Source organism: Melospiza melodia, chromosome 25 (assembly GCF_035770615.1).
Source record: "Melospiza melodia melodia isolate bMelMel2 chromosome 25, bMelMel2.pri, whole genome shotgun sequence".
Lineage (NCBI taxonomy): Eukaryota > Metazoa > Chordata > Aves > Passeriformes > Passerellidae > Melospiza > Melospiza melodia.
The window spans coordinates 11,146,162-11,172,382 of NC_086218.1; the positions used below are offsets into that span (position 1 = coordinate 11,146,162).

General features: G+C 53.9%; 1 protein-coding gene across 2 annotated transcripts; it reads right to left on the reverse strand.

Moving 5' to 3' along the window:
• Positions 1-1,690: 1,690 nt before the first annotated feature.
• On the reverse strand, positions 1,691-25,926 carry INTS3 (integrator complex subunit 3). 2 transcript variants are annotated; one of them, XM_063176324.1, is made up of 30 exons: positions 25,808-25,925; positions 24,724-24,807; positions 23,535-23,618; positions 22,907-23,020; positions 21,300-21,384; positions 19,640-19,706; positions 18,088-18,232; positions 16,615-16,744; positions 16,396-16,493; positions 15,691-15,882; positions 14,572-14,659; positions 13,834-13,913; positions 13,165-13,256; positions 12,337-12,443; positions 11,638-11,757; positions 10,364-10,493; positions 9,699-9,753; positions 9,004-9,107; positions 8,357-8,401; positions 8,107-8,226; positions 7,368-7,521; positions 6,486-6,554; positions 5,994-6,069; positions 4,535-4,648; positions 4,371-4,419; positions 3,522-3,689; positions 2,536-2,636; positions 2,379-2,451; positions 2,139-2,298; positions 1,691-2,046 (listed from the first exon to the last, which is right to left on the reverse strand). In XM_063176324.1, exons 1-30 carry the CDS (start codon positions 25,895-25,897, stop codon positions 1,969-1,971), a joined length of 3,072 nt encoding a protein of 1,023 aa, XP_063032394.1. In that variant the 5' UTR covers positions 25,898-25,925; the 3' UTR covers positions 1,691-1,968. The 2 variants fall into 2 exon arrangements, with proteins under 2 accessions (XP_063032394.1, XP_063032395.1); XM_063176325.1 differs by lacking the exons at positions 1,691-2,046; positions 2,139-2,298; positions 2,379-2,451; positions 2,536-2,636 and adding an exon at positions 3,032-3,378 and having other exon boundaries at positions 3,448-3,689; positions 25,808-25,926.
• Between the last annotated feature and the right edge of the window lie 295 nt (positions 25,927-26,221).

Consider the following 26,221-nt stretch of genomic DNA (forward strand, 5'->3'; position numbering starts at 1 on the left):
CGCGCTTTACGGCACCTTTTACGACAGTCGCGCTTTACGGCACCTTTTACGACAGTCGCGCTTTACGGCGCCCTTTACGACAGTCGCGCTTTACGGCACCTTTTACGACAGTCGCGCTTTACGACACCTTTTACGACAGTGCTGCTTTACGGCGCCTTTTACGACAGTCGCGATTTACGGCGCCTTTTACGACAGTCGCGCTTTACGACACCTTTTACGACAGTCGCGCTTTACGGCACCTTTTACGACAGTCGCGCTTTACGGCACCTTTTACGACAGTGCTGCTTTACGACACCTTTTACGACAGTCGCGCTTTACGGCGCCTTTTACGACAGTCGCGCTTTACGACAGTTTTACGACAGTCGCGCTTTACAGCACCTTTTACGACAGCGCTGCTTTACGGCACCTTTTACGACAGTCGCGCTTTACGGCACCTTTTACGACAGTCGCGCTTTACGACACCTTTTACGACAGCCGCGCTTTACGGCACCTTTTACGACAGTCGCGCTTTACGGCACCTTTTACGACAGTCGCGCTTTACGACAGCTTTTACGACAGTCGCGCTTTACGGCACCTTTTACGACAGTCGCGCTTTACGGCACCTTTTACGACAGTCGCGCTTTACGGCACCTTTTACGACAGTGTTGCTTTACGGAACCTTTTACGACAGTCGTGCTTTACGGCCGGTTTTACGACAGTCGCGCTTTACGGCACCTTTTACGACAGTCGCGTTTTACGTCATTTCCCTTTCTGGAACTTTTCCAGCACTTTCCAGCGCTTTATGCTTTTTATTTTGCTTTTTTATTTATTTGTAATAAATGTAATTTTTTACCATTTTAAGTTATCTTTTATTTCATTAACCTTGGCCACGCCCATCGACCACGCCCACTTTGGACACGCCCAGTCTGAGCCCCGCCCAACCTCTCCGCCAAGCCCAACCCCCTCATGTCACCTCTCTCCCCTCCCCTCCATCCCTCTGTCCCGTGTCCCCTTCGCACTGTCACTCCAGCATTGTCCCCCAACTGTCCCCTCCCCATTGTCACCCCCCCCACTGTCCCCTCCCCTGTCCCTTCCGTCCCCTTTCCCCATTGTCACCCCCATCATTGTCCCCTCCCTGGTCCTTCTGTCCCCTCCCCTGTCCCCTTCCGGGGCCTCCCCGCTCCCTCTGTGTCCCAGATTCCCCCTGTCCTTGGGGGGGTTGGCAGTGCCACCATCTCGGGGGGGGGTAGATGGCAGTGTCACCATGGGGGTGTTGGCAGTGTCACCATCCTGGGGCTGGCAGTGCCACCAAGGGGAAGGTGGCAGTGCCACCGGGGGGGGTTGGCACTGTCACCATCACAGAGGGGCGTGTTGGCAGTGCCACCATCGTGGGGGGGGGAAATAGCAGTGTCACCATCGGGGGTGCAGGGTGCTGGCAGTGTCACCAGGGGGAGTTGGCAGTGCCACCATGGGGGTTGGCAGTACCACCATGGGGTTGGCACTGTCACCATCCCAGGGCTGTCACCACCCCCCCACGTCACAAATTGGGTCCATTCAGTACAAAACAGGAAAGTTTTTATTGCTGCTTTTCTTAAAAACACTTAAAAACGCTCATGGGGCGGGGGCAGGACCCCTCCCCAAATTCTCCTGCCCCTCCCCACCCCCAGGACCCCCCCAGCTCCCCCTCCCCAAATCATCCTGGAGCAGCCACTCGGTTCCACCCTTTATTTACAGTTCTGGAGGAAAATGGGGCTGGGGCTTCCCCCCTTTGTCCACTTGGGGGGACCCCCACCCACATAGGGGGGTCCTGGTGTGGGGGGCAGAGACCCCTCCCCATATAGTGAAAAGGGGGTGAAGGGAATGATGGGGACCCCAAGCTTGGGGTTTTGCTGGCACTGGTTTGGGGGGTCCTGGGGGGTTCCCCATGGAAAGGGGGGTCCTGGGGGGGGTTCCCTGTGGTGGGGAGGGGTCCCGGGGGGGTCCCACCCCTCAGTCACTGTCAGACCCCACAGCAGAGGAACCTTTCCTTTTCCTCTTGGCCGGTTTGGGTTTGGTGTCCTCCTCCTCCTGCAGGGACATGGTGGAGGGGGGGGAGGTCACACGGGATTTGGGGACCCCTTGAGGGTCTCAGGGGGTCTCGGGGAGGGCGGGGGTCTCACCGAGGCGCTGCTGGAGCCGGACTCCTCCTCGTTGTTTTGGGGCTGTGCCGCGTTTTTGCGGCTGCGGGGGCTGGCCAGGGCCGTGGCCTTGCGGCGGCTCTTGGGGGGTTTGCTGGAGGAATCCTCGTATTCCTCAGCCAGGGAGAAGAGATCCGAGAACCTGGGGGGGCACCAGAGGGGCTCAGGGGGGGGGTCTGTGGTCTTTAGGAGGGGAGGGAAATGTGTGGGGAGGGGTCTCACTTCATTTTGTGAGCTTCGTCGCAGCTGGCCTGGACGTGCTGCAGCGCCTGCAGGATCGGGGTCTGGCTGAAAACTGGGGGGGGGAAATGGGGAGGGTCAGGGCAGGGAGGGACCCCAGACCCAAATGGAACAGCTCAGGGTGTGGGGAGGGACCCACAGTTGTGCTTGGTGTTGGTGAGGTTGAGCCTGAGGTTGTCCAGGTGCTCCAGGATCTGCTCCAGGGTGAGCTGGGCCAGTTTGCTGCTGGAGCTGCGGAGGCTGCGGGAGAGGAGGGCAGGAAATGGCGTGAGAAATTAAATAATGGGGTGGGAAACTAAAAAATGGGGGTGAGAAACTAAAAACGGGGAGGAGACACCAAAAAATGGGGTGAGAAATTACAAATGGGGAGGAGAGGCCAAAAATGGGGAGGAGACCCCCAGGGACAGATTCCAGACCTCTGGCACTTTTGAGGCAGGGGAGAAAACCTGAAATTCCTTAGGGTGGGAATTCTGTGGGAATGGGGTACAGGTGATAAAACCCCCAACTCCTCAGGGAGCGAATTCCCACTTCCAGGACCCCCAGAACACCCAGACCTCTGGCGTTTCTGGGGCAGGGGAGAAAAAAAACCCTGAATCCTCAGGGTGGGAATGTGGTAAAGGTGATAAAAACCACTCCAATTCTTTAGGGAGAGAATTCTGTGGGAATGGGGTAGAGAGGAGAAAAAACACCCCAATTCCTTAGGGAGGGAATGGGGTACAGGTGAGATAAACCACCCCAGTTCTTTAGGGAGGGAATTCCTAGGGCCAGAAGCCCCAGACCTCGGTCTTTTTTGGGGCAGGGAAGAAAAACCAATTCTTTAGGGTGGGAATTCTGTGGGAATGGGGTACAGGGGACAACACCCCCCTCAATTCTTCAGGAAGGGACTCCCGGTCCCAGGACCCCCAGACCTCTGCCGTTTGCAGGGGACAAACAGCACCCCAATTCTTTGGGAAGGGCATTTCCAGGGTCAGAACTGCCAGACCTCTGCCGTTTGCAGGGGACAAACAGCACCCCGATTCTTTGGGAAGTTCCAGGGTCAGAATTGTCAGACCTCTGCCGTTTGCAGGGGACAAACAGCACCCCAATTCTTTGGGAAGGGAATTTCCAGGGTCAGAATTGCCAGACCTCTGCCGTTTGCGGGGCAGGCTGTTGTTTTTGATCAGCAGGGCCTTGATGTGCTCGCCCAGGAGGTCGTCGTGCCGCAGCCCCCAGTGCCGCAGGATGCTGGTGGTGAACTGGTCCTCGGGGTGGCACGGCCGGCTCAGCACCATCTTCACCATCTCCTCACTGGGCCTGCACAAACGGGGTGGGGAAGGCTGGGGGACACACCTGGAGCACCAGGAGAACCCCCAGAGTCCCAGGAGACACCCCAGACCCGTGGGAGACACCCCCCCCCAGGTTCCCCAAATCCCTTTAGTGCCCCCCAAATCCCCTCAGTGTCCCCCAGTTCACTCAGTGTCCCCAAATCCCCTTGGTGTCCCCTGGAACTTCTAAATGTCCCCAGATCCCCTCAGTGTCCCCTGGAACCTCTCAGTGTCCCCCAAATCCCCTCAATGTCCCCCTCAGTGTCCCCCAATCCCCTCAGTGCCCTCCCAAATCCTCTCAGTGTCCCTTGGAACCCCTCAGTGTCCCCAAATCCCTTCAGTGTCCCCCTCTCAGTGTCCCCAAATCCTCTCAGTGTCCCCAAATCCCTTTAGTAGTGCCCCCTGTGGCTCCTTGATGTCCCCAAATCCCCTCAGTGCCCCCCCAAATCCCCTCAGTGTCTGCCCCTTGGTGTCCCCAAATCCCTTCAGTGTTCCCCAAATCCTCGCACTGCCCCGCCAGATCCCCTCAGTGTCCCCTGGAACCTCTCATTGTCCCCAGATGCCCTCAGTGTCCCCCCCAGATCCCCTCAGTGTCCCCTGGAACCTCTCATTGTCCCCAGATGCCCTCAGTGTCCCCCCCAGATCCCCTCAGTGTCCCCCCCAGACTCACTTTTCCCTGCGCAGCTGCAGCAGGAGGCAGGACAGGGCCTCGGGGTGCTCTGAAAGGGGAAGGAGGGTGGCAATGTCCCCCATGGGAATGTCCCCAGCAATGTCCCCAAAAATACATCCCCAGGAATGTCCCCAAAAAATGTCCCCAAGGTGTCCCCAGCTCACCCTTGTACTTGAGGTGCTGCAGGATGGGGATGATGGTCTCCAGGGGGATGTTGTGGGCCAGGAACAGCTGCCAGGTGCAGTACTGCTCAAAGGTCTCCCAGTCCAGGCTCTGAACTGCGCACGGGACAGACGGACAGGGGGACAGGGGGGACAACGGGACAGGGGGACAGCAGGGACAGAGGCACAGAGGCACAGAGGCACAGAAGGGACAGAGGGACGGAGAGGACAGAGGGACAGGGGGACAAAGGGGACAGGGAGGATGGAGGGGACAGAGGGACAGGGGGGACAGGGGGCAGAGGGGACAGAGGGACAGAGAGACAGAAGGGACAGGGGGATGGAGGGGACAGAGGGACAGGGATGGACAACAGGGAGAACGGGGACAATGGGACAATGGGGTAACAGGGACAATAAACCCCAATAAAATGGAGTTAACAGGAATAATGGGGATGGATAATGGGGACAATGGGATAATGGGGATAACAGGGATGGAAAATGGGGACAATGGGATAATGGGGACAATGGGATAATGGGGACAATGGGGTTAACAGGAATAATGGGGATGGATAACAGGGACAATGGGATAATGGGGACAGTGGGACAATGGGGACAATGGGAATGGATAACAGGGACAATGGCACAATGGGGTTAACAGGGATCTGCGCCAGCCCCTTCCCCAGCTCTGGGGACCCCCAAACCTGCCCGGGGTCCCCCCACCCCTCCAGGCCCTGGCAATGGGGACAGAGCCCTGTCCCAGGAAGGGGCTGTGGGGGCAGGGCTAACGAGGCTCCCTAATTAATTAACAGGCTTATCCCCAAAGCTGGATTTGCCCTGGGAACACCGAGGGACTCCACAGAGTGGCTGTGGAGCCGATTTTGGGATTTTGCCCTGCCTGGCACCCCTGGGGGCACAGGGATCAATCGCAGATCTGCCCGGGGCAGTGACCCTGTAATGCCAGCTGGGAATGCAGCCCCGGGCAGGGATCTCCCTCTGGAAAGGGCCAGGCCTGGATTTGGGGCAGGGCTTGGGGGCTGCCCAGGACCTGTTCATTCCTATTTCCATCCTCATTCCCATTCCCACTCCAATTCCCATTCCCACTCCTATTCCCTCTCCCATTTCTGTTCCCATTCCCATCCTAATCCCATTCCCACTCCCTTTCCCATTCCCAATACCAATCCCATTCCCTTTCCCTTTCCCATTCCCATTTCCCAATCCCCATTCCCATTTCCTCTCCCTCTCCCATTCCCAATCCCATTTCCCAATCCCAATTTCATTCCCTCTCCCATTTCCCACTCCCACTCCAATTCCCAATCCCACTCCCTTTCGCATTCCCATTTCCTCTCCCATTCCCAATCCCATCCCATTCCCATTTCCCCTCCCATTTCCCATTCCCACTCCCACTCCAATTCCCAATCCCTGCTGCTCCCAATCCCAATCCCATTCCCATTCCCATCCCACTCACTGAGGATGTTCAGCACGGAATCCTTGCGGAACATGACGAGGTTTCCCATCATCACGTGGCACACGAGCTCCTGGAGCTGGGGTGGGACAGGGAATGGGGTCAGGGGGTGACATTCCAGAGGTGCCCCCGGGAATTTTTGGGTTCTCCCAGCAAATTCCAGGCCAGGCAGAACCATAAGGGGCACATTAGGGGTAATTAGGGGTAATTAGCGCTGATTGCCCAGGAAATGGCTCTGCAGGAGATTCCTTGGGATCGACCTTTGGACCAGGGGATTTAGGGGCTCCTTACACCAAGGATTGAGGGCATGGATGGCTCATTTTGGGGTTAAATTCCCCAGGTTTGGGGCCATGGATGGCTCATTTTGGGGTTAAATTCCCCAGGATTGGGGCCATGGATGGCTCATTTTGGGGTTAAATTCCCCAGGTTTGGGGCCATGGATGGCTCATTTTGGGGTTAAATTCCCCAGAAAAGGGAAGGAAGGATCCCCCTCACCTGGAAGGAGTCGATGACAGCCACGATCATGTTCAGCAGCTCCCCGCTCCTCAGGGTCTCATCTGGAAACTGGGAATGAACAAAATCAAACTGGGAATGAAAAAACCCAAACTGGGAATGCACAAAATCCCAAATCCCGGCAGGGAGAGCCGTCCCAAAATCCCAAAAGTTTCCCTCGGGGGGGAGGCAGCCGTGAGCCAGGGCTCTGGAATTCCCGGAATTCCCGTTTTTTTTTCCCTTTTCCTGGCTCTGCTCCCGCAGGAAACACAAAATCAATCAGGGCAGGAGCCAAAGGGGGGGACGGTGGCGCCACGGAGAGGGACGGGATGTGGAATGGATCCTGGATTTGGGATCAGCACAGGGAACAATGGGATCCTGCCCTGGAATGGATCCTGGATTTGGGATCAGCACAGGGAACAATGGGATCCTGCCCTGGATGGATCCTGGATTTGGGATCAGTGTGGAAAACAGTGGGATCCTGCCCTGGAATGGATCCTGGATTTGGGATCAGTGTAGGGAACAGCCTGGGATGGATCCCGGATTTGGGATCAGCACAGGGACAATGGGATCCTGCTCTGGGATGGATCCCAAGGAAGGGCAGGGATCCAGCTGCACGTTCCAGGGCTGCGGGTTCCTGCATTTAGAGGGAATTTTAGGGACTCTCTGGATTTGGAGAGAATTTTTGGGATTCTCTGCTGCAGCACACCTGGGATGGGACCCGGGGCACACCTGGGATGGGATTTTGGGCACAACAGGAACAGGACTCGGGGAACACCCAGAATGGGACTTTGGGCACACCAGGAATGGGATTTCGGGGATCCCTGGCACTCAGGGCACCCCTGGGATGGCACTCGGGGCACACCCGGGCAGGTGAGGGCTCACCTCGGTGTAGATGGAGGGCGTGAGGAAGCAGAGCAGGCGCACGTCGTCCTCCTGGCACGCCTTCATGTCCATCATGAGGCACGTGTGCAGCTCGCCCAGCTGCGTGGCCTGGGCAAAGGACTCGTAGAGCGCCATCCTGCCCAGCGCCGCCTTGCTGGGGACACAGGGCAAACTGGGCACACCTGGCACCTGGGCACCTGGCACACACCTGGCACAGCTCACACACCCACAGAGCGCCATCCTGCCCAGCGCCGCCTTGCTGGGGACAGAGAGCACCTGGCACACCTGGCACACACCTGGTACTGCTGGCACACAGGTGACACAACTGACACACACCTGACATAGCTGGGACACACATGGCACACCTGGCACACACCTGGCACTGCTGGCACACAGCTGGCACACACCTGGCCCGTGCCATCACCAGGGACAGGCACAGGCAGGGGAGGGGCACAGGTAAGAGGGCGTGGCCCAGATGAAGGGGAGGAGTCACAGGAGAGAGGGAGGAGTCAGAGCAGGGCGTGGCCCATCTGAGGGGGAGGAGCCAGCACAGGGCGTGGCCCACCTGAGGGAGAGGAGTCAGAGCAGGGCGTGGCCCACCTGAGGGGGAGGAGTCAGAGCAGGGCGTGGCCCATCAGAGGGGGAGGAGTCAGACAGGGTGTGGCCCATCTGAGGGGGAGAGTCAGAGCAGGGCGTGGCCCATCTGAGGGGGCGGAGCCAGCGCAGGGCGTGGCCTCACCTGGCCCTCAGGTAGTAGAGCAGGTGATATCCGATCTTGGGCTGCTTCTGGTAGAGCTCCGAGAGCAGGTCCAGCAGCAGCGAGAAGCCGCTGTTGTCCTCCTGCATCTGGCACAGGTTCCTTGGGGACAGCGGGAATGTCACCGGGATAACGGGGACCAAAAACCCCCAAAAAACCCCAAAATCCCCAGATTTCCCACCAGGAATGGGGTGGGAGGCCGGGAATTCCTGAGGGCTTGAAAGGGACCTACCGGAATATCAGGTACAGGGGCTTCCCCACGGACTCCTCCAGGGACCTGGGGACAGACGGACGGACACTCTGAGCTCCCGGGAATGACAGAGGAACAGCCCTGGGGAACAGCCCAGGATTCCCCAGGAAATGGGACAGGAACAGTCCTGGATCTCCTTTGGTTTTCCAAGAAACAGGAACAGCCCTGGATCTCACTCAGTTTTCCCAGGAATGTCACAGGAGCAGTCCTGGATCCCTCCAGGATTTCCCAGGAATGGGAACAACCCTGAATTCCTCTGGGTTTTCCCAGGAAATGGGACAGGAACAGCCCTGGGGAACAGCCCTGGGTCCCTCTGGATTTTCCTGGGAATGGGAACAGCCCTGGATCCCATTGGGAGCCCAAGAACAGCCCTGGATCCCTCTGGGTTTCCCCAGGAATGACAAAGGAACAGCCCTGGATCCCGTTGGGAGCCCAGGAACAGCCCTGGATCCCTCCAGGATTTCCCAGGAATGGGAACAGCCCTGGATCCCTGTGGATTTCCCAGGAATGGCACAGGAACAGCCCTGGATCCCTGTGGATTTCCCAGGAATGGCACAGGAACAGCCCTGGACCCCGCTGGGAGCCCAGGAACAGCCCTGGATCCCTCTCGGAGTTTTCCCAGCCCTTACTCCTCTGTGATCTCCTCCGGCAGCACCTCCCCACGGAAATGGGCCTTGAAGAGCTCCTGCAGGCACGAGGCGAGCACCGAGAGCTGCTCCGAGTCAAAATCCTCCTGGCAGGGAGGGAGGGAGGTCAGGGATGGACCCTGGCACGGGGAAAGGGCACAGGGACTGATCCTGGCACAGGGGAATGGATCCTGGCACAGGGAGGGGGCACAGGAACGGATTCTGGCACAGGGAAAGGGCACAGGGACTGATCCTGGCACAGGGGAATGGATCCTGGCACGGGGAGGGGGCACAGGAACGGATCCTGGCACAGGGAGGGGGCACAGGAACGGATCCCAGGCTGCTCTGGAGGGGTTCCAGCACCAGGGATCCCAAATCACTGCCAGGGATGGATCCCAGATCTCGCCCACGATGAATCCCAAATCCCAGCTGGGATGGATCCCAGACCCTGCCAGGGATGGATCCCAAACCCCACCCATGACAGATCCCAGATGTCCCCCCTAGGATTAATTCCAGATCCCACCCATGACAGATCCCAGATCCCCCCCAGGATTAATTCCAGATCCCACCCAGGACAGATCCCGGATTCTCCCCAAAATGGATCCCAGATCCCACCCCAAAAGGATCCCAGATCCCACCCAGGACAGATCCCAGATCCCACCCCAAATGGATCCCAGATCCCAGCGTGGCTCCGTTACCTCCAGGACCTGATCCACGATCTCCTGCATGACCTCGCACTGCGCCTCCGTGTCACTGCAGGGACAGGAACAAAGCCCTTACTGGGAGCACTGGGAACACTGGGAACACTGGGAGTACTGGGGATCCAGAAATGAGAACGGGAATAGGAATGGGAATGGGATGGGAAGCGGATTGGGAATGGGATAGGAATGGGAATGGGGATGGGAATGGAATGGGAATGGAATTGGGAGTGGGATGGGAATAGGATTGGGATGGAGATTGGGATGGGATAGGAATGGGAATGGAATTGGGAGTGGGATGGGAATAGGACTGGGATGGAGATTGGGATGGGATAGGAATGGGAATGGGATTAGGGATGGGAATAGGATTGGGATGGAGATTGGGATGGGATGGGAATGGGATTGGGATGGGAAGGGATTGGGAATGGGAATGGAAATGGGATGGGAGTGGGGATGGGAATGGAATTGGAAATGGGACTGGGAATTGGAGTGGGAGAGTGAATGGGATTGGGATGGGAATAGGAATGAGATTGGGAATGGAATGGAATGGAAATACGATGGGAATGGGATTGGGAATGGAGTGGGTTTGGGAATGGGAAGGGGATTGGATGGGATGGGAATGGAAATATGGGATTGGGATTGGGACTGGATGGGATTGACCCCACCTGCCCTTCTGCAGCTGCAGCACTTTGTCCCTCAGGGACTCGTCCAGCTGCTCCAGGAATGGGGTGATGTCCACAGGCTCCTCCACGATGGATTCCTTGATGGGATGGAACCGGAACTCCCTCTTCTTGCCTGAAACCAGGGATTCCCTGGGATTCCAGCAGGAATTCCCTGGGATTCCAGCAGGAATTCCCTGGGATTCTCCTCCTCCCCAGCAATCCCTGTCCTGGATCCTCCTCCCCTGGAGCCAGGGCTGGGAATGTCCGGGACTGTGATCCCTGCTCAGTCCCATTCTCAAATCTGACCCTCCAACATTCCCTAAAATCCTGGGATTTTGGGAATCTCCAAGGGGGCAAAATTTGGTATAGGGATTCCCAAATCTGACGCTCCAACGTTCCCCAGGTGTCTCCAAGGACACAAAATTTGGGAATGGGGTTCTGAGGTTCCCAGGCCCCATCCTGTGCCCCAAACCCCCTGGAACAGTGGGAATTCCACAGGGATCTGGACCAGCGAGGCTGGGAATGGCTCCAGAGGGAATTTGGGTGAAAAAATGCTCTGAGCTCCTGGGAACAGCCCAGGAAAGGGAACAAATGTTGTGGGCACGGATCCCGAACCATGGATGTGGGAATGTGCCCCTGGGATTTGGGAATCAGCTCCTGGAGGAGGAAATCTGGCATCTCCAATGGGATCAGCTCCTGATTTTTGGAATAATTTGGGAATCACCTTCTGGGATGTGGGAATCAGCTCCTGCAGAGCCTCCCAGCAGAGGAAATCTGGGATCTCCAGTGGCATCTGCTCCTGATTTTTTGGGAATCAGCTCCTGCAGGGGAAATCTGGGATTTCCCAGTGGGATCAGCTCCTGATTTTTGGGAATCAGCTCCTGGGATTTGGGAATCTGGGAATCTCCACCAGGATCAGCTGCTGGGATTTGGGAATCTGGGATTTCCCAGTGGGATCAGCTGCTGGGATTTGGGAATCTGGGATTTCCCAGTGGGATCAGCTGCTGGGATTTGGGAATCAACTCCTGCAGGAGAAATCTGGGATCTCCAGTAGGATCTGCTCCTGACTTTTGGAATAATTTGGGAATCAGCTCCCGATGTTTGGAAATCACCACCTGGGATTTGGGGATCAGGTCCTGATTTTTGGGAATCGGCTCCTGCAGAGGGAATCTGGGATCTCCACCGGGATCACCTCCTGGTTTTTGGGTTTTTAGGGAATTCTGGAGCCTGTTGTGCCCTGTGTGTGTGTCCCTGGGCAGCCCCAGGGCCTCCCTCACCCCCTTTGCTGCTCAGCTCCTCCTCATCGTCACTGAAGGCGGCCTCGGCGTTGTCATAGCAACCGTCATCCTTCTCCAGGTGATTCTCCATCTCCATGGCAACGGGCTCCTCGATTTTCACTGTACCAAAACCCCCCAATTCAATACCTAAAAATCCCCATTTAATTCCCCAAAAATCCCATTTTAATCCCCCCAAAAATCCCGATTTAATCCCCCCAAAAATCCCAATTTAATTCCCTAATTTAATCCCCAAAATGCAAATTTAATTCCACAATTTAATCCCCAATTTAATCCCTAAAAATCCCAATTTAATTCCCAAAAATCCCAATTTAATTCCCTAATTTAATCCCCAATTTAATCCACCAAAATCCCAATTTAATCCCCCAAAATCCCAATTTTATTAACTCCCCAAAAATCCCAATTTAACTCCCCAAAAAATCCCAATTTAATTAATCCCCTAAAATCCCGATTTGACTCCCAGAAAATCCCCATTTAATCCCCCAAAATTCCCATTTAATTCCCCCCAATTCCCAATTTAATTCCCCAATTTAATCCCCAAAACCCCAATTTAATCCCCCAAAATTCCCATTTAATTCCCAAATTTAAATCCCCAAAATCTCAATATAACTCCCCAAAAATACCAATTTAACTCCCAAAAATCCCAATTTAATTCCCAAAATTCCCAATTTCATTCCCAACCTTCCATGGGGGGCGAGGGGGAGCTGCAGAACTCTGGAAATTTCTCCCTCAGCATCGCCCGGAGCTCCTTGTCCAGTTTGGGGTTGTCAAAAAGCGGGGCCAGGTGCCTGGAAGGGGAAAATTGGGAAAATTTCACCTAAATTTGGGAAAATTCCACCGAAATTTGGGAAAATTCCCCCTAAATTTGGGAAAATTCCCCCTAAATTTGGGATCAGCCAGAGCTGGGATGGGGCCTGATCCCACTGGGAATGGAATTCCTGGAAAATCCCAATTTTTCTCTTTTCCCTCATGGCCATTGGGATCCCCTCAATGGGAAATGGGGAAATTTTCCTGGAAAATCCCAATTTTCTTTTTTCCCCTCATCCCTTTTCCCTCATGATCTTTGGGATCCCCTCACCTGAACATGGGAATGGGAAAAGGGGATGGAAAATTGGGCTGAAAAACCCCAAATTTTCTCTTTTCCCCAATCCCTTTTCCCTCATGGTTTTTGGGATCCCCTCAACTGTGCCACCAGAAAATGGGAATGGGAAGAGAGGCTGGAATTCCTAAAAAAAAACCCAAATTCCTCTTTTCCCCCATCACCTTTTCCCTCATGGTTTTTGGGATCCCCTCACCTGAACATGGGAATGGGACAAGGGGCTGGAAAATTGGGCTGAAAAATCCCAAATTTTCTCTTCCCCATCCCTTTTCCCCCATGGATCACCCCCGCTCCAACCCTTCTGATCCCAAATTTTAACCCCAGAGCTCCAGCAGAGGCCCAGGGCAGTTGGGAGCAGCTGGAAATTGAGGGAAATTCAGGGAAATTTGGGCAATCTGGGAATTTCTTACGCCAGGACTCGCTTCTCCACGATGTGCGTGAGGGAGTTGAAGACGCCCTGGCGGACGTGCGCCTCCAGAGGGGGGTAAAAGTTGGGAATGATCTGGGAAAAACAGGGAGGGAGAGAGGAAATGTTAGAGAAAAATTATTGGGGATTTTTTGGGGATTTTTTTTGTGAATTTTTGGGGGTTTTTTGGGGATTTTTATGGGGATTTTTTTTTTTAATGGGGATTTTTGGGGGGGATTTTTTGGAGGGGGGATTATTTTTCTTTTAATTTTTTAGGGTTTTTTTTGGGGGAGAGGATTTTTTTAGGGGGATTTTTTGGGGGGATTTTTTTTGAGGGATTTTTTGGGGGGGATTTTTGTTTTTATTTTTTTAGGGATCTTTTGGTTTTTTTGGAGGGGGGATTTTTTGGGGGGAATTTTTTTGAGGGATTTTTGGGGGGGATTTTTTTTTATTTTTTGGGGATTTTTAAAAATTTTTTTGTGGGGGGGTTTGTTGATGGGATTTTTCTGAGAGATTTTTGGGGTTTTTTTGGGAGATTGTTTTTTTAATTTTTTGGGGGGATTTTTTTTTTTTTTTTGTAAATTTTTTGGGATTTTTTTAAACGGATTTTTTGGGGGATTTTTTGAGGGGGGGGGATTTTTTGGGGGATTTCTGGAGAAGAAGGATTCCTCACCCTGCACATGAAGTCCAGCAGCGTGGCCGTGATGGCCGGGTGGGGTTTCATGGAGTGGTGCATGACCAGGATGGCAGGTTCTGGGGGGGACAATGGGGTGAGACCCCAAAAAACCTCAAATCCCTGCTCCTGGACCCCAAAAACCCCAAATCCCTGCTCCTGGACCCCAAAACCCCAGGAACGTCCCATGCATCCTATGCCAGAAACTTCTCTTGGATCCCATCCCAGGGACTGCCCAGAATCCCATCCCAAGGTGGATCCCCATGGATTTCACCCCAGGAACATCCCATGGATCCCATCCCAAGGCAGATCCCTGGGGATCTCACCCCAGGAACATCTCATGGATCTCATCCCCATGGATCCAACCCCAGGAACATCTCATGAATCCCATTCCAAGGTGGATCCAACCCCAGGAACATCCCATGGATCTCATCCCCATGGATCCATCCCCAGGATCCAAGCCCAAGAACATCTCATGGATCCATCCTCAGGAACATCTCATGGATCCCATCCCAAGGCAGATCCTCCATGGATTCCACCCCAGGAACTGCCAGGATCCCAGCCCAAGGTGGATCTCCATGGATCCCTGACCAGGATCCCCACCCCAGGAACATCTCATGGATCTCATCCCAGGATGCCGTCCCAAGGTGGGTCCCCATGGGTCCCATCCAAGGAACATGTCATGGATTCCATCCCAAGCTGGATGCCCTGGATCCCACCCCGGCAGGCCCCACGCACCGATGTTCATGATGCTGTCCTTCTCGGGGTTGAAGAAGAGCCAGTCATAGAACAGAGCCAGCTTGGCGTTGGAGGCGGCGACGTTGGACTGCACGAGACCAAAATCCCCAAAATATCCCATCAACACCATGCTGAGATCCCACCAGGATCCCTCCAAGAACCCCCTGAGACCCCACCATGAACCCCCTGAGATCCCTCTAAAAACCCCTTGAGATTCCACCAAGAATCCCCTGAGATCCCTCCAAGATTCCTTCAAGATTCCTTGAGATCCCACCAAGAACCCCCCGAGATCCCACCAAGATCCCTTTTTGAGATGCTCCTGCTCCTGTTTTTGGGATGTTCCCATTCCCAGCCCTCCCTGTACCCCATTTTTGGGTTCTCCCAGCCCATTTTTGGGGTTTTTCCCACCCTGTACCCCATTTTTGGGTTCTCCCAGCCCATTTTGGGGTTTTTCCCACCCTGTACCCAATTTTTTGGTTCTCCCACCCCATTTTGGGGTTCTCACTGTGCACGTGGTGAGCAGCCAGCCGATGATGGCCCTGTACCCCATTTTGGGGTTTCTCCCCAAAACTCTAACCCCATACATCATTTTTGGGTTCTCCCAGCCCATTTTGGGATTTTTCCCACCCTGTACCCCATTTTTTGGCTCTCCCAGCCCATTTTTGGGGTTTCTCCCACCCTGTACCCCGTTTTTGGGGTTCTATCCGTGCAGGTGGTGAGCAGCCAGCCGATGATGGCCCTGTACCCATTTTTGGGTTCTCTCATCCCCCTGTACCCCATTTTTGGGCTCCCCCAACCCATCCCATGCTCATTTTGGGGCTCTGACCGTGCAGGTGGTGAGCAGCCAGCCGATGATGGCCCTGTAGCCCATTTCGGGGTTTCTCCCACCCTGTACCCCATTTTTGGGGTTCTCCCAACCCCCTGTACCCCGTTTTTGGGGTTCTCACCGTGCAGGTGGTGAGCAGCCAGCCGATGATGGCTCTGTGCCCATTTTTGGGATTTTTCCCACCCTGTACCCATTTTTGGGGTTCTCCCAGCCCATTTTTGGGGTTTCTCCCACCCTGTACCCCATTTTTGGGGTTCTCCCAGCCCCCTGCACCCCGTTTTTGGGGTTCTCACCGTGCAGGTGGTGAGCAGCCAGCCGATGATGGCCCAGCGGGGCAGGATGTCCGAGCTCAGCACCTCGTTGGACGGGTGCACCACGCCGCAGATGTAGCGGATCAGGTCGCAGCGCAGGGACTGGCTGTCAGGGGTGGACAGGTACTGCCGCTGGAACCAGTCCTGGTAGCGCTTCTGCTGCCCAAAGCGCACCTGGGGACATGGGGACACAGCTGGGGACATGGGACAGGTATGGGACATGGGGACACACCTGGGGACATGGGGACAGCCACAGGGACATGGAGACATGGACAGCGATGGGACATGGGACAGGGATTGGGACACAGGACAGGACTGGCAGTGGGGACAAGCAGGACCCTGAGCTAGGGGGGGATTTAGGAGGGAACCCATCAGGAATTTGGGAACCCAGAGGGAATTTGGGACAGAACCCATCAGGAATTTGGGAATCCAGGGGGAGTTTAAGAGGGGACCCATCAGGAATTAGGGCATGAATCCATGAGGAATTTGGGAGGGAATCCAGGACAGAATCCATCAGGAATTTGGGAACCCATCAGGAATTTGGGAACCGAGGGGGAATTTGGGAAGGAACCCATCAGGAATTTGGGAAACCATCAGGAATGTAGGATGGAACCCATCAGGAATTTGGGATCCAGGGGGAATGTGGGAGGGAACCCAGGTGGAATTTGGGATCCAGGGGGTTTTTACCCTGGAGGTCATGAAGAGCAGCTTGGTCTCCATGTCGGGCGTGAGGCGACACGCCAGGAACTTGCGGGAGGTCCTGGACTGCAGCAGCTGCAGCACACCTGTGGCACGGGGACAGAAAAGGCACTTTTGTCACCCTGTCAATAAAAAATGCTTTGGAAAATCCCTGGAAAGGCCCAGAATTGAGGAATCCATGGAAAAGAGGGGATGCTCAGGCTGTACCTGTGAACTGGGGGCTGAGCACCTGCGGGTTGTGCAGGATGTCCTTCCAGAGCTGCTCAAACTCGGGGATCCGAGCCACGTTCTGCAGCAGCCGCACCAGGTCCCGGCCGATCATGAAACAGTCCATGAACTGGGGGAAAAGGGGGAATTCCGTGGAGATAATTCATGGAAACACCATGGAACAATGCAGGAAAACACCACGGAAAAATACAGGAAAATCACATTAAACAATCCTTGAAAATCCCATGGAATAATCCATGAAAATACCATTAAATAATCCAGGAAAATGCCATTAAGTAATCCATGAAAATCCCATTAAATAATCCAGGAAAATGCCATGAAACAATCCATTAACTGGGAAAAAATGGGGAAATTCAATGAAATAATTCATGGAAACGCCATGAAACAATCCAGGAAAATTCCATGGAACAATTCATGAACTGGGGGGAAAGGGGGATTCAGTGGAATAACTCATGGAAATGCCATAGAATAATCCATGGGAATGCCATGAAATAATGCAGGAAAATCCCATTAAACGATCCATGAACATCCCATGAAAGAATCCATGGAAATCCCATTAAACAGCCCATGAAAATCCCATGGAACAATCCATGAAATATCATAGAACGATCCAGGAAATCGATCCAATCCCAATCCCAATCCAATGCCATCCCAACCCCATATAATCCCACAACCCCATACAATCGCTCACCCTCTCCCGAGCAGGCACACACAGAACTCCAATCCAAATCCAATCCAATCCCATCCCAACCCCAATCCCATAATCCCAATCCCAAACTCAGCCTCTCCCTGAGCAGACACACACAGAACTCCAATCCCAATCCCAATCCCAAAATCCCATATAAACACTCACCCTCTCCCTGAGCAGGCACACACAGAACTCCAATCCCACCCCAATCCCAACTCAACCCCAATCCCAATCCCACACAATCCCAATCCCAATCTCACCCTTTCTCTCAGCAGGCACACGCAGAACTCCAATCCCAATCCTAATCCCAATCCCACAATCCCATATAAACACTCACCCTCTCCCTGAGCAGGCACACGCAGAACTCCAATCCCACCCCAATCCCAACTCAACCCCAATCCCAATCCCATACAATCCCAATCCCAATCTCACCCTTTCTCTCAGCAGGCACACGCAGAACTCCAATCCCAATCCCAATCCCATCCCAACCCCAATCCCAATCCCATATAACCCCAATCCCAATCTCACCCTTTCTCTCAGCAGGCACACGCAGAACTCCAATCCCAATCCCAATCCCATATAACCCCAATCCCAACCTCACCCTTTCTCTCAGCAGGCACACGCAGAACTCCAATCCCAATCCAAATCCCAATTCAACCCCAACCCCAATCCCATATAATCCCAACCTCACCCTTTCTCTCAGCAGGCACACGCAGAACTCCAATCCCAATCCCAATCCCATATAACCCCAATCCCAACCTCACCCTTTCTCTCAGCAGGCACACGCAGAACTCCACCTCCTTCTGGCGCAGCGCCTGCAGCGCGGCCGTGCCGTGGTGATCCACGATCAGCCTCAGGTACGTGTACACGGCCATGGCCACCAGCAGGCTGCTCTTCAGCACCCACTCCCTGCAAAAAACCCAAATCAGCCCCAAACCCGCCCCAAATCAGCCCCAAAAGGGGAGGGGGTTATAGGGGATCCTGGGGGATTGGGGCACGGGGAAGGGAACAGCGGGAATGGGGCGAGGGGGAAAGGGGGAACGGGGTTGGTGTCGTCTGGAACCATTGTCCAGGCTGCCCAAAAACGTAATTAAATAATAAATAAATAAATAAATAAATGTATTAATTGGGGAATGTGTTAATTAATAAAAATATTAAATGATATCTTTGTGGGATTGGGGTGTGGGAAGGGAACAGCGGGAATGGTGCAAACGGCAAAGGGGGCACGGGGTTGGTGTCACCTGGAACCATCAGCCAGGGCATCAACAAAGGTGATTGAATAGTTAATTAATTAATTAATTAATTAAGGAATGTGTTAATTAATAAAGATAATGAATAATAAAGGTATTTCTCTGTGGGACTGGGGTGTGGGGAGGGAACAGCGGGAATGGAGCAAGAGGCAAAGGGGGGACGGGGTTGGTGTCACAGGAATCATCACCCAGGCTATCCAAAAAGGCCAATAAATAATTAATAAATTAATTAATTTATTCATTAATAAATGTATTAATTGGGGAATGTGTTAATTAATAAAGATAACAAATTATAAATATATAAACTGATATCTTTGTGGGAAGGGAACACCAGCAGCAATGGTGGGACTGGGTTGGTGTCACCTGGAAACACCAGCCAGGGCATCATTAAAAGATGTTAATTAATAATTGGGAAATGTATTAATTAATAAAGATAACAAACAATAAATATATTAAATTATACAGATATTAATTGATAAATATACTGGTGATGAACACAGAATTGACAAACACTGGAAAATCCAGCCCAGCCCTGGGGTGTCCCAGGTGGCTCCTGCTGCCTCTGAATCCCAGGAAAAACAAAACAATCCCAGGAAAAAAAAAACAGAAAAAAGAAATCCCAGATAAAACAATCCCAGGAAAAAGAAAAAAAAAAACAGAAAAAAGAAATCCCAGATAAAACAATCCCAGGAAAAAATAACCCCAGGCCAAAAGCAGCTGGATAGAAGCTGGGATTCAGGGAATTCCCTGCTGCTCCAGCCTGGGCAATCCTGAATCCAGGAATTCCCTGCCTCCAGGACAATGGGATGCAGTTCCCAGCTGCCCAAACACAGGAAATTTTGGGGGCAATCAACTCCAGGCTGCTGCTCCCAAAGGAAAAGCTCAGGAAATTGGGGAAGGGAACATCGCCGGGATGCTGGGCCAGAGCCACGGCTGCTCCTCAGCCCTGGGGGTGTTCGGGGGATTTAGGGGTGTTTGGGGGATTTAGGGGTGTCCAGGGGATTATTTAGGGGTGTCCAGGGGATTTAGGGACTTTTTGGGAAGGTGGGAAGGGCACTGCGGTTACCTCTGCTCTGTCAGGATTTCCAGAACGTTCTCTGCCAGCCAGATGTTCTTGGCAGTGACGTCCCCACCTGGGAAAACAGCAGGGAAAAAATAACTGGGGTGGAGGAGGAGAGGGGATCTGGGAGCTGGGATGTGGAACAGAGGGATTTGGGATCAGGGGGATTTGGGATGGAGCAGGGGGATTTGGGAGCTGGGATTTGGGATGGAACAGGGGGATTTGGGAGCTGAGATGTGGAACAGGGATTTGGGACCTGGGGGATTTGGGAACTGGGATATGGAACGGGGGATTTGGGAGCTGCCTGCTCCCATCCCTGTGATCCCAGGGAGGTTCCCCATGGAGAGCAGGGAGAACCTGGGAAAACCATGGGAAAAAGCAGGGAAAAATCAGGAAAAAACCAGGGAAAAGCAGGGAGAACCAGCAGGTGCAGACAATGGGTGGCAGTGAAGGGCAGGCAGTGAGAGCCAGAGGGGCCCTGCAGGGCAGGAGGGACCCAGGGGACACCGGGGCCTTTCCAGGCCTGCATTTTCCAGGGATTCCTTTCCAAGGCTCCTTTTTTAGTGCTTTTCCCATTTCTCCCTCCCAGCATTCATTTCCCAGGGACACAATCCCCGTTCGGCCCCGGGAACACGGAAGAGGCTCCGGAAAGGCGGGAGCGGGGCGGGGATCCCGGGAATCCCCAGGGATGGATGGATGGATGATGGATGGATGGAGGAACCTCCTCCTCCTCCTCCCATCCCCTGCTTGTCCCGGGAGCTGCCGGCCAGGAATGATCCCAAGAATTCCCAGCTCAAAACCTGAGGATTCCCAGCAATTCCTGACTCATATCCCAAGAATTCCCAGCAATTCCCAGCTCAGATCCTGGGGATTCTCAGCTCAGATCCTGGGGATTCTCAGCTCAGATCCTGAGGGTTCCCAGCTCAGATCCTGGGGATTCCCAGCTCAGATCCTGAGGGATTTCCCAGCTCAGATCCTGAGGGTTCCCAGCCCAGATCCTGAGGGTTCTCAGCTCAGATCCTGAGGGATTTCCCAGCTCAGATCCTGGGGATTCTCAGCTCAGATCCTGAGGGATTTCCCAGCTCAGATCCTGAGGGATTTCCCAGCTCAGATCCTGAGGGATTTCCCAGCTCAGATCCTGGGGATTCTCAGCTCAGATCCTGAGGGATTTCCCAGCTCAGATCCTGGGGATTCTCAGCTCAGATCCTGAGGGATTTCCCAGCTCAGATCTGGGGCATTCCCAGCTCAGATCCTGAGGGATTTCTGGCTCAGATCCCGATCAGGGATTCCCAGCTGATCCCGATCTGATTCCTGGTTCAGATCCTGGGGCATTCCCTGCTCAGATCCTGAGAATTCCCAGCTCAAATCCTCAGGATTTCCCAGCTCAGATCCTGAGGATCCCCAGTTCAGATCCTGAGGATCCCCAGTTCAGATCCTGAGGATTCCCAGCAATTCCCAGCTCAGATCCTGAGGATTCCCAGTTCAGATCCTGGAGATTCCTGGCTCGAATCCTGAGGGATTCCCAGCCATTCCCAGCTCATATCCTGAGCTTTCCCACCATTCCCAGTATTCCCAGCTCACATTCCCAGCACTCCCAGCCCACATTCCCACCATTCCCAGTATTCCCAGTTCACATCCCAAGGATTCCCAGCCATTCCCAGCTCACCTGCAATCTGTTTCATGAAGGTCATGCACACCCCATCGGCTCCCAGCACGCCGCTCTTCACCAGCTCCCGCAGCAGCCACAGCAGCTGGGCAGGGAAATGGGGGGGTCAGGGACCCCCAGGGACCCCCCAAACCCACCCACAGCAGCTGGGCAGGGAAATGGGGGGGTCAGGGACCCCCAGGGACCCCCAAGACCCCAAACCCACCCCAGGGACCCCCAGGACCTCAAACCCACCCACAGCAGCTGGGCAGGGAAATGGGGGGGTCAGGGACACCCAGGGACCCCCAAACCCACCCACAGCAGCTGAGCACAGAAACTGGGGGGTCAGGGACCCCCAGAGCCCCCAAACCTCTCAATCCCACCCCTCAGGGAGAGCCCCAAACCCCCCAGGACCCCAATCCCAGCCACAGCAGCTGAACATGGAAATCGAGGGGTTCCGAGACCCCCGGGCACCCCCAAACTCCCCAACCCCACCCCAGGACCCCAATCCCACCCCTCAGGGAGGTCCCCAAGCCCTCCCTGCTCCCCTGCAAGTGGGACAGAAAGGTCCAGGTGGGACACAAGATCCCAGGAGACTGAAGGTGGGACAGGAGATGGCAGGTGGGACAAGAGGGACAGGAGATGCTGGGTGGGACACGACATCCCAGCTGGGACAGGAGATTTTGGGTGGGACAGGAGATTTTGGATGGGACAGGTAGAGGCTCCAGGTGGAACAGGAGATTTTGGGTGGGACAGAAAAGTCCAGGTGGGACAGGAGATGCAAGTAGGGACAGGAAATTCCGGGTGGGACACAACGTTCCAGGTGGGACAGGAGAGTCCAGGAGATGCTGGGTGGGACAGGTGGGACAGGAGGTGCCAGGTGGGACACGAAAATCTGTGTGGGACAGAAGATTTCAGGTGGAAGAGGAGATGCTGGGTGGGACAGGAGAGTCCAGGTGGGACACGAAATTTTGGGTGGGACAGGAGATTCCAGGTAGAACATGAGGTTTTGGGTGGGACAGGAGGAACAGGAGGCTCCAGGTGGGGCAGAAAAATTCAGATGGGCCAGGAGATTCCAGGTGGGACAGGAGATTTTGAGTAGGACAAAAGATTCCAGGTGGGACCGAAGAGTCCAGGTAGGACAGGAGACTCCCGGTGGGACAGGAGATTCTGGATGGGACACGAGGGACAGGAGGTGCCAGGAAATTCCAGGTGGGACAGGAGATTCCAAGTGGGACAGAAGAGTCCAGGTGGGACAGGAAATTCTGGGTGGGACAGGTGGGACAGAAGGTGCCAGGTGGGACAGGATGGACAGGAGAATTCCAGGTGGGACAGGAGATTTCAGGTAGGACAGGAGATGTTGGGTGGGACAGGAGGTGCCAGGAAATTCAAGATGGGACAGGAAATTTTGGGTGGGACAGGAGACTCCAGGGAAATCCAGGTAGGACACAAGATTCCAGGTGGGCCAGGAGATTTTGGGTGGAACAGGAGATTTTGGGTGGGACAGGAGATTTTGGGTGGGACAGGAGACTCCAGGTGGAACAGGAGATTTTGGGTGGGACAGGAGATTCCAGGTGGGACCCACAGTCCCAGGTGTGGCAGGAGAATTGCAGGTGAAGACCCCTGACCTGTGTCCTGCAGGTGTCCTGCAGCTTCAGGTACTTCTCCATCAGGATGTGGTTGATCTTGTTGAGGACGATGTTCATCCCATCCCTGCTGACCAGGGCCAGGTCCCGGTAACACTGAGGGGAAAAAATGGGAAAATTTATGGAAAATTCAGGGATATTTTTGGGAAAAAAAAACAGCCCAGGAATGGATGGAAAATCCAAGGGTTTTTGGGGAAAATCCAGGAAATTCCATGGAAAACTCACTGTGAATTCCCTGAATTCCGCAATTTCTGCCATGTTTAATTAACACGACAGTGATTAATGAGGCTGCTAATGAGGGCAGGGACAGCTGGGAGGAGGGGGAGGAGGAGGAGGAAGAGCAGCTGGGCCCAGCTGGGCACACTGAGGGGGGGCTGGGGCAGATTTTGGGGCATTTGGGGCAGATTTTGGGGTTCCCGGTGCAGATTTGGGTCCTGGAAGGGTCCCAGCCCAAACCCAAGCAATTCCTGGGGTTAGGAAGGAGCCTCACTCCCTGTTTTTTACCCCACAGAGATTCTGGAATATTCCAGGGAATTCCAGCCAGGAAAGTTCCTAAATTTCCCCCAAATAATTCCCAAAAATTCCCAGATTTTCCCAGTTTCCCCCTCACCTTCTGGGCCTGGGCTGGCTCTGTCAGGACCAGGGTGAAGAGCCCCAGGCAAATCTCCTCGTGCTGGGGGGTCCCTTTGCAGATCTGGGGAGGGGAAAATTCCCAAAAATATTCAAAAAATTCCAGGCGAGTTCCCAAATCCCAATTCTCAAATCCCAGTTCCTGATTTCCCGTTCCCAAATCCCAGTTTCCCAGCAGGGAATTCCCAATTCCAGAATGGAATCCCCAATTCCCATGAAGAAATTTCAATTTTCCTTATTTCTCCCATTTCCCAGCAGAAATTCCCATTTTACCAGGACAAATCCCCATTTTCCAGGATAAAATCCCCAATTCCCACCAGGAATTCCCCATTCCCAGGACAAATCCCCATTTCCAGCAGGAAATTCCCGATTCCATGAGGAAATTCCCAATTTTCCTCATTTCTCCCAGTTCCCACGATAAAATTCCCAGGACAAATCCCCATTTCCCATGATAGAATTCCCATTTTTCCATGACAAATCCCCATTTTTTTTCCATGATAAAATTCCCAATTTTCCCCGACAATCCCCATTTCCCATCACAATCCCCATTTCCCACGACAAACCCCCATTCTTCCATGAATAAATTCCCATTTTTCCATGAATAATTCCCATTTTTTCCCAGATGAAATCCCCATTTTTCCACGATGAATCCCCAGTCCCCATTTCCCATGAGGAAATTCCCCATTCCCAGGACAAATTCCCGATTTTTGTCATTTCTCCCAATCTCCATGATAAAATCCCCATTTTCCAGGATAAATTCCCAGGACAAATCCCCACTTTTCTATGACAAATCCCCATTTTTTCCACTAATAAATTCCCAATTTTCCCTGAAGAATCCCCATTTTTCCATGACAAATCCCCATTTTTTTCCATGAAAAATCCCCATTTTTTCCATGAACAAATCCCCATTTTTCCCTGACAAATCCCCATTTTTCCCAGGAATAAATTCCCAATTTTCACTGAAGAATCCCCATTTTTCCATGACAAATCCCCATTTTTTCCATGATAAAATTCCCAATTTTCCCTGACGATCCCCATTTCCCATCACAATCCCCATTTCCCACGACAAACCCCCGTTTTCCCATTAATAAATTCCCACTTCCCGTGACAAATTCCCGTTTTCCCAGTACAAAATTCCCATTTTTTCCCTGATAAATCCCCAGACTCACGTGGGCGTTGAGGGCGTCGTTGGCCTCGCGCTCCGAGAGCCCGCTGGTCAGGGAGGAGACGACGCCAACACAGCGCTCCAGGCGCTGGAAACGGGGGCAAAAATGGGGAAAAAACGGTGAAAATGAGGAGAAAATGAGTGAAATTGGGGGAAATGGGGGAAAACGGGAAAAAACTGGAGGAAAAACGGAGGAAAAATGAGGAAAAATGGGGGCAAAATGAAGGAAAAATGGAGGAAAACCAGAGGGGATCTGAGGGGAAAATGGGGGGAAACTGAGGAAAAACTGGGGGGGAAAATGGGGAAAAATGGTGAAAATGAGGAGAAAATGAGTGAAATTGGGGGGGAAAATGAGTGAAATTGGGGGAAATGGGGGAAAACGGGAAAAAACTGGAGGAAAAACGGAGGAAAAATGAAGAAAAACAGGGAAATGGAGGGAAAACGGAGGGGGGAAATGGGGAAAAATGAGAGGGGATAATGGAGAAAAATGGGGGGAAATGGGAGAAAAAATGAGAAAAACAGGGACAAATGGGGGGAAATGGAAAAAAATGGAAGAAAACATGGGGGGAAATGGGGGGTGAATGGGAAAGAAATGGGGGAAAAAACGGGGAAAAAATGGGGGAAAGATGGGAGAAAATGGGGGGGAAATGAGAGAGGGAAATGGGGAAAAGCAGAGGAAAAACAGGAGGGAAAACATGGGAAAAAATGGGGGGAAAACAGAGGGAAAAGGGGGAAAATGGGGGTAAAAAGGAGGGGAAAGGGGGAAAATTTGATAAAAGTAGGGAGGAAACAGGAGAAAATTGGGAAAAAAACTGGGGGGAGAAACCGGGGGGAAATTGGGAGGAAAATGGGGAAAATTGAGGAAAACCGAGGAAAAAATGGGGGGAAAGTGGAGGAAAATGTGGGGGAGCATTTGGGGGAAATTTTGGGGATTTTGAGCAATTTTGGGGAAATTTTTGGGGGAATTTTGAGACAGTTCGGAGCAGGAGCATCCGCAGATCCCGGGAACCTTTCCCGCGCCCCCAGCCCGGTCCCGGTACCCCCGTTATTCCCGGTGTATCCCCGGTATATTCCCGGTATCCCCTCACCTCCTCCAGCTCATCCTTGGAGTCCAGCAGCGAGCTCACCAGCAGCTTCCCGGCCGCCGCCGCCCCCGCCTTGCCCTTGGCGAGCTCCATGGCCGGGACGGGCGGCGGGAGGCGGCGGCCGCGGACGGGCCCCGGTGAGGGAACGGGAGCGGAGCGGCCCCGGGGGCACCGCGCGGTTCCGGCGCGGTTGCGGTGCTGCCGTGCGGGGCTCGGAGCCGCTGAGCGGAGCCCGGGCCGGGCCGGTCCCGTTTGGGCCGGGCCCGGTGAGGCGGCGGCGGCCGGAAGTTACCGGAGAGCGACGGAGGAGCTGGGCCGGAAGCGGAAGCGCGGCGCGGGAGGAAGTCCCGCCCTCACCGCCTCCGCCGGCCAATGGGAGGGGAGGGATGGGTGTGAGTGACAGCGCGCAGGGCGGGG

Bases quoted from the DNA above. Each gene is read 5' to 3' on its own strand.
- INTS3 (XM_063176324.1), bottom strand. From the start codon at position 25,897: ATGGAGCTCGCCAAGGGCAAGGCGGGGGCGGCGGCGGCCGGGAAGCTG. The intron at 15,883-16,395 runs GTAAAAACCCCC...CCATGTCCCCAG, and splicing joins TGCTCTTCATGACCTCCAGG to GTGCGCTTTGGGCAGCAGAA. The intron at 2,047-2,138 runs GTGAGACCCCCG...ATGTCCCTGCAG, and splicing joins CCGGCTCCAGCAGCGCCTCG to GAGGAGGAGGACACCAAACC.